The 11,029-nt window shown below is 33.8% G+C and overlaps 1 protein-coding gene across 1 annotated transcript; it reads right to left on the reverse strand.

Moving 5' to 3' along the window:
• Window positions 1-1,774: 1,774 nt before the first annotated feature.
• Window positions 1,775-5,239, reverse strand: LOC111396588 (putative calcium-transporting ATPase 13, plasma membrane-type). The gene is made up of 2 exons (XM_023022996.1): window positions 5,048-5,239; window positions 1,775-4,823 (listed from the first exon to the last, which is right to left on the reverse strand). The coding sequence occupies exons 1-2, from the start codon at window positions 5,203-5,205 to the stop codon at window positions 1,895-1,897; spliced, it is 3,087 nt and encodes a 1,028-aa protein (XP_022878764.1). The 5' UTR covers window positions 5,206-5,239; the 3' UTR covers window positions 1,775-1,894.
• Between the last annotated feature and the right edge of the window lie 5,790 nt (window positions 5,240-11,029).

The raw sequence follows: 11,029 nt of genomic DNA on the forward strand, positions 1-11,029 counted from the left end.
TGAATTTCCTTCGACTTGGGTGTCTACCCGAACTTAAAAATTTGGAATGTTAACACCTAATTTTTGAAGAAAATTTGTAACGACCAAAATCTTAAAACAACGATTTTATGAAACACCTATTTGAACTCCTTTTTTTCCAAAAACTCATTTTCAATTACATACTGTCATAATAAATTTTACACGTAAACACATAACAGTTTCTTATTTTTTAACCACTTATTATCGAAAAAATCAGTATTTTAAAGTATTTTTTTTCCCCTAAAAAATGGAACCTAAACATGGGCTTAATTTTCTCTTGTAACCCTAACCCTTCCTCCCACAAAACCCTGGATTCTCAAATGGCCCGGCCATCACATTCCTACAACTAAAATGGGCAGCTGCAGAAGTCCACACGAACAAAGGCAAACAAACAGTTAATAGGCCTATGAGAATAAGGCAATCAAATAGAAGCCCAATTATGATTGGAGGCCCAAGAGGAAAAACCATTCAGGGGTTAAGGCTCCGTGAACATCGATGAGAGGCCCAATTGAATGGTCCGAAAACATCGTTGGACTAAAAGGAGCCCGTCAGAGGCCCAAGCATCTGCTTGGCCAGTTGCTTTGAACACTCCGTCATCCTATATATTCAGCCTGTGCTGCGAAGATGTCGGCCTCCGTGATCAAATTGTTATCGTTCACAAAGCCGATTTCATCACTTACCAGATTGTTTTCCTCGAGGACAGCGGAAAATTCTCGGTAACGTGATATTTACCATTTTGATCCCACGAAAGAAGTTTCATTTGTGGAGGCGCCTAGATTGTTCGACAATATTACCCATAGAAAATATTTGTCTGTGTGTTACATTTATCCAGCTTTTTTCTTGGACACACCTTTTAATTGTTTGTACTAAGGAAGTAGGAATATATGGTGTCTGTGTGCTAAAATGTTTGACCTTGGTTTGCTTGGGACAACCTGATTTTGATCTTTCTTCGGAAAGTGCTAAATTCTTATCCTGACTACTTATTCAACGGACTCACTTTGCTGGCATACAGTGATGCTTATCCTTTTTCTTGCATCAATTCGTCGAATTGGGCTTGCTTCAGTCCAAAAGTTTAAAAAATTTTAATAATCTCTTAGAGTCCGTTTGATTGCAAAGATGAAATTGAATTGGGTGGAAAACGAATTCCAGGGAATTGAATTGCCTAAAATTGTTTTCCTGAGAATTGTAAATTATTGTGTTTGATTGGTATAATTTTTCACGTGAAAAATGTTGAAATAAAAGTATTTTTTTGATGTTCGTCTGACTTTGTTTTACATGAAAATTATCAATTAAAATAAGAGAATTTACTGATATTGGGGATGACATTGGTTTCCATCGTTAAAAAGCCAAAAACAAAATAATAATAATAAATAAATAATTCAAGAAAATAATTTATTTTTTAGTGTTCGTTTGACTTTGTTTTAAATGAACATTATCAATGAAATAGGAATATTTTTTTACAATAATTCTTAGAATTGGTTTCCATTGCCTATAAAAAAAAATAAAAAATATATAATAATAATAATAATAATAATAATAATAATAATAATAATAATAATAATAATAAACAATTCGCTACAATAGCCGGGAATTTCAATTCTCACCATATGGTGAGAATTTGAATTTCACCAAATCAAGGAATAGCACAACTTCCAATAAAAGTTAGAAACTAATTCCATGGAAAATTTTGTGAATCAAACACTACATTTTGGGTGGAATTTTTGCCAATTTCCATGGAATTGGGTGAATCAAACAAATGAAGAATTAGAAAACCAAAAAATATTCTATAGCTTCCTTCGTCCAAAATATATTACAAATAAGAAATGTACTCTAGTTGAAATATAATTATAAAAGATTAAACAAAGTACTGAGTTCTTTACATGCATCTTAACTTCTTCCAATTAACATAACTAAATATTGGTCTTTCTGGTACCCGTATGCACTTGACAAGCCAACCAATAGGCCAGGATGCAGCTGCAATTCCTATACAAAACCCCCATTGACTCCAATTCAACCTCTCTGTATCTGCAAACTTCTTCAGAAATTCCACCATCACTATTTGAAGAATTATAGTAATTCCAATGATTCCAAGAAATAGCTTATTCCTGTGTATTCCTTCAAATACATTCTTCTTCTCAAGCTTCCTCGCGTTGAATTCATTAAGTACTTGACAAAGCACGAATGTGTTGAAAATCAACGTATCGTTTACCTTTTTGCTAACACTGAAGATCGATTTACCCTTGAACTGTAATGTCAGAAGAACAACTATCTGATACAATGCTTGAACTAATAAGTTCCTCCACATAACATTGGTGATAAGTGGCTCTTTTCGGCCCACGGGCGGCTTTTCCATGAGCTCCATGGTTGGTTTTTCAGTAGCAAGAGCTAGAGCCCCCAATGTGTCCATTATCAGATTCACCCATAATAACTGGACAGCTGTTAATGGCACTTCACCAGCAGAAACTGCTGCTACAAAGTTGATTGTAAGTGCTGCAACATTCACAGTGAGTTGAAATTGGATGAATTTCTGTATGTTGTTGTAAACACATCTTCCCCATCTTAAAACAGTGGCAAGGGAAGAAAAATTGTCATCCAAAATGACAATATCTGAACTTTCTTTGGCCACTTCCGTGCCCTGAATTCCCATTGATAGGCCGATATCGGCTTCTTTTAATGCGGGAGCATCATTTGTGCCATCACCGGTTACTGCCACAACATGACCTTTCTTTTTCAGGCATTTTACCATTAGTAATTTGTCAAAAGGGGATGATCTTGCCATCACACAGATTTTATCAACTTTTTCCATCCGTTCCTCTTCAGTATAGTTGCGAAATTCAACTCCTTCCACCACTGATCCATCATCCATTTCCTCATTCAGCTTGAGTATTCCGCATTCAGTGGCTATTGCTGTTGCAGTGAAAACATTATCACCAGTTATCATTTTCACATTCACCCCTGCAAATTGACAATCTTCCACAGCTCTCTTCACACCGGGTCGACATGGATCTTTTAGACCGACGAGGCCCAAAAGGGTTAATCCATTATCTTGAATCTTTTGCTGCCCATTCGGATTCGCATGCCCGGCCTCTAAAACCTGTGTGTGTGCAAATGCAATGCATCGAAGACTACTTGCAGCCATACCTTGTATTATTCTTTCGAATTTCATCCTGTCAAAATCGTTGAGAGAATTCACATTTCCTTCTAAATCATAGTAATGAGAGCACATTTTCAGTACCATTTCAGCAGCTCCTTTCCAGTGTGCGTGAACAGTGTCATCTTCAACTTTCTTCATTGAAATACCACTTCTCTTTTTCTCAGAATTGAATGCTTCCACGTGCATAATGCTACAATTCCCCTTGACCTTCTCTATATCCATATTCAATTCTAGCACAGCCCACGAAAGAATAGCCTTTTCAGTGGGACTACCATAGAACTCAAATTCTGATGCACTGGACCTATAAACACTCCCTGTCGTATTAAGACCAACCCCTTGATGCAGTAATTCAAGAACATTGGCTGCAATTGAAGTGTAACTTTTCCCTTCGACAGTTTCTTTCCCCAACCAAAACTTAGTTATCTTCATCCGATTTAATGTAAGAGTTCCTGTTTTGTCTGTACATATTGTAGTGGCAGATCCCATTGTCTCGCAAGCAGAGAGCCTTCGAACCATAGCTTGATCGGCCATCATTCTTTTCATTGAATAAGCAAGAGTGAGTGTAACGGCCAAAGGCAATCCTTCTGGAATTGCAACAACTACAATAGTTACTGCAGCTGCAATAATTCCCAGGACTCCATTTATCACCTCATCAACCTTTGTCTTACCAAATCCACTGAATTCTTTATCCCCATTTTCGTCTGTTGTATTTCCTGTAAAGAATCGAACCAGTAGAACAAGAAGTACTAGGAAAGCTACTGCTAAACCAACCTTACCTATAGATGAAGTTAGCTTGTTTAGTCGAGCTTGAAGAGGCGTTTGCTCGTTTGATTCCTGGCTAATTGAGCTCATCATTTCTCCCCAAGTAGTGTTCATTCCTACAGATGTAATAAGCATTCTAGCATATCCATCAGTAACCTTTGTGCCAGAAAACAAGAAGGGGTTTCGATATTGATTGATTTCAACATGATCACTTTCTCCTGTCATGCTAGATTCATCCACTTGCAAAGAGTGCCCGTCTAGAAATAGTCCGTCTGCAGGTACTTGATCGCCAATCTTCAGACAAACTATGTCCCCAACAACAATGTCAAATATCGATATTTGTTGTCTCCTTCCATTTCTCACAATTTCGATCTGGATATTATTGCTCACCTTGGAAAGCTTGTCGAATTGTCTGCTTTGTCTGAAGTTGCTGATAGCTGAGATAGAAATAACAAGATATACAGCAGCAAATATACTTCCACCATCATACCAACCTTCTTTTGGTCCATTCTCTTTGATCCCAAATCCAAGAGAAAGCGCGGCGCAAACCAATAGAATAAGAATTGTTGGATCCTTAAAAGCTTCCAAAACAAAATATAAGAAACCCTTTGTAGGTGGCTTACTGTAAGCATTAGTCCCAAACTCCTCCTGTCTGCCAAAAATGTCTTCAACTGCTCCACCAATTCCACGATTCTCATCGGTTTTGAGAGAAACAGCTATACCTTTAGCTCCTCCAAGTTTTAAAAGCTCTTTGAGATTTTTCTCCTTGACAACCTTAGAGAGGAGTGTCTGATTAACCTCGGAGTTTTTGCATGGTTGATCAATATTGATAAGGAAAGTAGCAGATGATGGCACGATAGAAATCTTCTTGTGCTTCTCAAGAACTTCACTGAAGAGAGAAAGCAAGGCCCTTGAACAATTGATTTTTGCTAAGGCTAAGCGCCATCGCTTTTTATTCAGCAAGCTAATAACAAGGCCGTTTGTAGTGAAAACAAGATCCGTGCAATGCAAGATTTCTTGAAAATTTTCAGACATGATTATAGTAATACACTGAAACTCAGTAAAATCGAAAAAAAATTACTGCAAATAGAAGAGACAGAAAGGTTGGATTACCAGATTTCAAGCCCACAAATAGAACTAATAATTTTGCATGCAATGGCACTATGGTAGTGTTCGTCTTGGGGTTGGACATGAACAATCTTATATACACTCGATGTTGCGCGTAATTTAACGCTCTGGTTGACCCCACGGATGAATTCTGGACGAATCATGTGAATTTAGTTATTGCGAGATGAGGTAATTATGCTACCTTGGAAAGAAAGATATGTAATTGTAACGGAAAACTTCATTTTCGTTTCTTGGTATATCTTTCGACACGGTGTTGACGTGTTTTGTAGTCGGTTGATTAACAAAGAAGTTTTGACCAAACTTTTGTCGACGGACTACTGAGCAATGCAAACCCATCAAAAATTAGCCTGTTTGATTTCCTTTATAAATTTATTTCGACGTATTTATTTTCAATCATAGATTCATACAATAAAATATTCTACACGTAAATTCAATTTTTTTTCCATTCTTTAACCACACATTCTTCATAAAAAATACAATTCAAAACTCTATTTTTTTAAAATTTAAGGCCACACCAAACAGGGGCTTAATTTAAATGAAAATAAAATAAAATGATGTATTATATGTAGATATTGAATCGATTATAACTAGATTCGTTTACAACATATGAGTTTGCGAACATCATATCCATTCATTTGGGGGAAAAAAAGAAACTATTTTTGAAATTAATGGTAATGGTCTTTCTAACACACTAATTGTCAATCAAGTTGTGAACAAATGTTGTACAACTAACTTTATTCGTATTCACTTAATATGATAATTCATTTGGAGGGTATTGAATTGTTTAAGTATAACCTTCCCAACTTAAAGCTGATAAAATTAAGCCCCGTTGATGGGATTAAAATCTAAAATTTAATTTACATCAAAATCAACAATCCACAATTTTTTAACCGCAAATTTTTATCGACTTTTATTAAAATGTACTAAAAATCTAATTTTAAATCCCACCAACATGGCTAATTTTAGAAGTACTTGATTAATATTTTTAAAATACCTAATTTTTGAACTCTATATGTAAAAGCATAGCATATCAAATTGACAATGCCAAATTAGGATGGAAACATCAATGAAATCTTGCACGTACCATTGATCGATATTTTTAAATGTAATTTTAAAAAATTTAATTACCGAATGAAAGTTCATCTCCAACAATACATTGCAAAAAAGAAATAAAACGAAATCAAAATAAATTTAATGGCGAATTTTGATAAAAATTAATGTGTCTCAAAGGTCCTTAATAAAATCTAATCGCTATCAAAATAAAATGATATACTTTGCTAGTGATATACTTGGGGTTTGAAAATCTGTCACAACATTTGCCAAGAAAATAATAAAAAAATAAAGTTAGTGACATATTTACCATAATTTTTGCTACAAATTCATCTAATAAATTGGACATCAACTGTGAAATTTGCAAGAAAAATGAAAAGTTAGATCATAGTGTATGTATGAAGATAACTGAGATTATTTAATGAATTAAGTTTCTTTAAAACAATTAAAGTCGATAAAGTTTAGCATTGATATAGATTTAAAATTGTAATTATTATTCTCAATTTATTTACTTATACTAAATAATATGTTATATTATGGATTCTAGACTAAATTATGACGGGTTAACAAGTCACAAGATAACACCATTAATTAACTTTCTAGGAGGGTATACGATTCTTTAAAATATTCCAAAATTTTTAGCACCAAATTTCGATTTTTTTTTTTTAATGGAAAACTGCATAGTGTATTTGGACCAAATCTCTTAAACCTAAGCTCCTATTTGACCTTCATTCCTTAAAGTTTATTTTTTTTCAAATTTATTATTAATCACTTATTTCATGTGATCCTATGATTTTTATCCACTTTTCAACTGAATATTTTTTAAACTTTTATCAAAATATATTAAAAATCCAACTTTTATCCAAACCAAATAAAGGGCTAAAATTTGATTGCTAAAACAATATAAATAGAAGAAAAATATAAGTCGTCTAAGAAAATTTGCATAAAAAACAGAAATTAAAATTATTTATTGTTCCAATGGGCACGAACAAATTTACACTTAGGATCCGTTTGATTGTAAGAATGAAATTTGAGTGGAAAGAAAATGAATTCCAGAGTATTGAATTTCCTAGAACTTGTTTTCCTGAAAACTGTCAATTAAATGTGTTTGATTGATATAATTTTTTACCTGTAAAATGTTAAAATTTTGGATCTTTTGGTATTTGTTTGACTTTGTTTTCTATGAAAATTGTCAATTAAAGGGATATACTTTTTTACAATTGTGGATATAATTTGTTTCAATTGTCAAAAAAAAAAAAAAAAAAAAAAAAAAGGCGGGAAAAAAAAACCCATGGGTCTATGTCACACGATGACAATGTACTCTAAATCTCAGAGAGACCAAGACTTTTGAATTTTGAATTCCCTGTTAGGTCCCCATTACATTACATTTCATTTTTTATCTCTTTTATTTTCAGCTACACAATCTTTTATAAAATAATATTATACATAAATCGAAAACTTTCCATTTTTTTTAACCACTCATTTTTCAACAAAAAAAAAAAAAAACTATTCCTCCCATTTTTATTTCAAAAAATGGGGCCCAAACTGGATGAATTCTTGAAAGAAACCCTATCAGAGAAAAAGAAATAAAGAAAAACATAATGTCCCATGCTTCCCCATACGGGACTAGAGGAGAAGGAGCTATGGAACTTTGACAGGTTTAAAAGAACTAGTTAAAATAATTATTACAACAAAATATCTTGCTATTCTCCGATCAAACATTGATGGAATCTAAATTTACATCATCCTGAATTCATTAGCGTCAAAAGCAGTTCGCATGTACACGAACAATTTTGTATCGAAAATAACTTGAAAATAGGATACCAAGCTCCATTGAATTCTTAATTTAAATTATACTCAACAAGTACTCTACAGAAATCATCCTATTAATTCCCATGCAACCTCCACACATGTGCTCGAAACAACTTATACTTTTTCTTTGAACTTTAACACTAGTTTATTTTTATTTTATTTTTTGCTTTTGGTGTCATTAGTCAATTCTAGTTAACTCTTTATACTTTCCTTCTTTCTTCTTCTCCTTTTCTTGTTTTGGCATCAGATTCTAGGTGCGAGAGATTTCACCGAAATGCAGTCTTCGCAATATTCAATAAAAATGTTGGTGAATCTGAATCACATTCCCCCGTAGAAAATTCTGACGAATCGTAGAACCTGAATATATTATAGGAGTTCATAGTAAATTAAAAACAAATCTATGTTGCCCCTCAGGGCACATCCTAATTGGCAAAGATGAGGGCGCTTCAAGGCTAGCAGATTAGAGGTCGTGAGTTCGATTCCTGGAAGGCTCTTGAAAGACAAATATTCTCCTGGAATGCAGGATATATCCTGAAAGGCAGGAGCTCTACTGTAAGGCAAGGTGCAAAAATGGAAAACGGCTTGCTTGACACTTTGGCAGATCAGTTGGAGGGGCTTTTGAGCACTGATCAGTTTGGAACACAACCTACGGTTTAACCTATCTGCAGCTTGAGAGGCCAAGGTGTAGACTCCAGGATATTAAAAAAAAAAAAAAACAAATCTATATAAAATGCTAGCTTTTGTAAACTTAGAAACTTTATAAAGTGCTTGTTAGGGAAGTTTAAAAAGTTCGAGGTAAAAGTCAACAATTAATTTTAAACGCGCTTTCATGAAAATCACAACTTTAATCTATTTTTTAAACACTTATTTCATCGACTTTTATTAAAATTTGCTAAAAATATTCTCCCCTAAATTATCTCAATTATCTTTTATAGGTGTAGTTGAAAAAATATAGCCACAACAATAACCAACCAACCCTGGCGAAAACAATAACTACAAGTAAATGGAAAAACATGAAACATGTAGTTTAGGTTTAGCTAACTCGTGTAAGAGAATCAATTTAAAGTTTCGAAGTACAAACTTTTTTACTCTCTCAACCTCTCAAGAAAGCACAACAACGCACTTTTTTTCCCTCTCTTTCCACACTTTTCCCCTTTCTTGCCTGTCATCGCTTTACCATGTGATCACTTTTATTCTTTTCTCATTGCAAATTTCATTGTTTTGTTATCCTAATAATGTATGAGATATGGTAGATATTCCACTAAATTTCCTTTATATTTTAATTCCTTTTTCAGAATTTTTGTAATGGATTTTTAGAGCCAGATTTATATACCATCGTTAGCAAAATTCGTCACTATTTCTTTTTTCCCCTTTTTTCCCTCGTTCTCCTCAGATTTTGTGAAGAATTTGTACTCAAATTTCGCCGTAAAATTTAATTCATCATCTTTTTAGCTTTTAGTGATGGATTGTCGAAGATGGACTTTGCTAACAATATGTGTTGGATTCGTAGAATTTGTGCTAAATGCGCGTTTCTGAGAAATGCGACTTTATTAGTAAAGCGTTTTTAACTGGATTGAGATACATGCCTCTGTCTTGGCCATTGACTACTGGGTTATGGATGGTTCTATTATTTGTTTGTGCCGTTTCACTTGGCACTTGACGGGTTTTTCATTGCATTTTGATACTGGCTCTTGGTTTTAGAGAGAAACTCTCTCGACTGCTAGGATTTCCTCTTCTATGTCAATACTTAGCCTCTGATTTGTGATATTCTTAGTGAACATTTTGTAAGAACGTGAGAGTTCTTTTGAGTTACTGTTTTCAAAGGATTCGAGAAGATTTGTAGTGATTCTTCGTAAATCGATCATTGTGTTTTGAGAGATAAGTGTTTCAGTTTTATCTCCATGTATTGGTTAAATATTTGTAATCTTTTTCTGCCATTTTGAGGCTATTTAGTGCAACTGAGCATAATCCAATTTATTGGATACTCAATGGGGATGTAGGTGTTAGAAATGGTCGTCGAGCCTCCCGGACTTAAGTCGAAAGAAATCGCTTGTGTTGAATCTTTAATTTCTGCACTTTATTTTCGCTAAGACCATTTATTATTGCTTCTCAATGCTAACATCGTATGAACCTAGTCCTACAGTGATATCAGAGCCATTACTGAGGAGCAAGATACCTAGATCTTGGAGAAACTGAATGATTTGCAAAGGAAAATTGAAAGAAAACTAGTTTTTTCAAACTCGTTAGATGAGATCTTTTAATTTTTATAAAGTTTATTTTGAGAAATTAGGGTTTCTTGATTTTTCCTTGATTTACCATAGGTAATAACCCCCTTGAGATTAATCTTTGTCCAAAGGCTTCTATGAGGCCTTGAATATCTAAGATAAATCAAGTACGGGTGTCTACCTGGAGGATCTTGAAGGAGGAATTTCTGAAACGTAGTTTTGTGTTCCTTGTTATTGTGTTTTCTTTTGAGTCTTGATCTGCATGTTCTTTGTGTGAGCATAAAACTTGTAAAATCTTGTTTTACTAAATGCATAACTATGATTTGTGATTGACCCAAATCTGTATTATTACTATTCTTTGCAAATCTATGAGGTCTTGAAAATTTGAGATAAATCAAGTACGGGTGTCTACCTGGAGGATCTTGAAGGAGGAATTTCTGAAACGTAGTTTTGTGTTCCCTGTTATTGTGTTTTCTTTTGAGTCTTGATCTGCATGTTCTCTGTGTGAGCATAAAATTTGTAAAATCTTGTTTTACTAAATGCATAACTATGATTTGTGATTGACCCAAATCTGTATTATTACTATTCTTTGTAAATCTATGAAAATTGTCTTCAATCTGTGAGTCATACTTGCTTATAATATGGCTTCTGCAAAGTTTGAAGTTAGTCAATTTGATGGAAAATGTGATTTCAATATGTGGAGTAAAAAATGAAGGCAATTTTAATGCAAATGAGATGTGTTAGGGCTCTAGATGATAGTTGGCCTGCTGACTTACTTCTTGCAAGGAAAATTGAAATTGAAGAAGTTGCTTAGAGCACTATCTTCTTATACTTTTCTGAAAATGTGATGAGAATTATTGGTGAAATGAAAATTGCTTTT

This window comes from Olea europaea, chromosome 7 (genome assembly GCF_002742605.1).
Source record: "Olea europaea var. sylvestris chromosome 7, O_europaea_v1, whole genome shotgun sequence".
NCBI classification, from domain to species: domain Eukaryota; kingdom Viridiplantae; phylum Streptophyta; class Magnoliopsida; order Lamiales; family Oleaceae; genus Olea; species Olea europaea.

Excerpts from the sequence above, each read along its gene's own strand:
- LOC111396588 (XM_023022996.1), bottom strand. The coding sequence starts at position 5,205 with ATGATTCGTCCAGAATTCATCCGTGGGGTCAACCAGAGCGTTAAATTA. Across the intron at positions 4,824-5,047 it reads ATTTGTGGGCTTGAAATCTG|TGAAGTTCTTGAGAAGCACA; the intron begins GTAATCCAACCT and ends TTCTCTCTTCAG.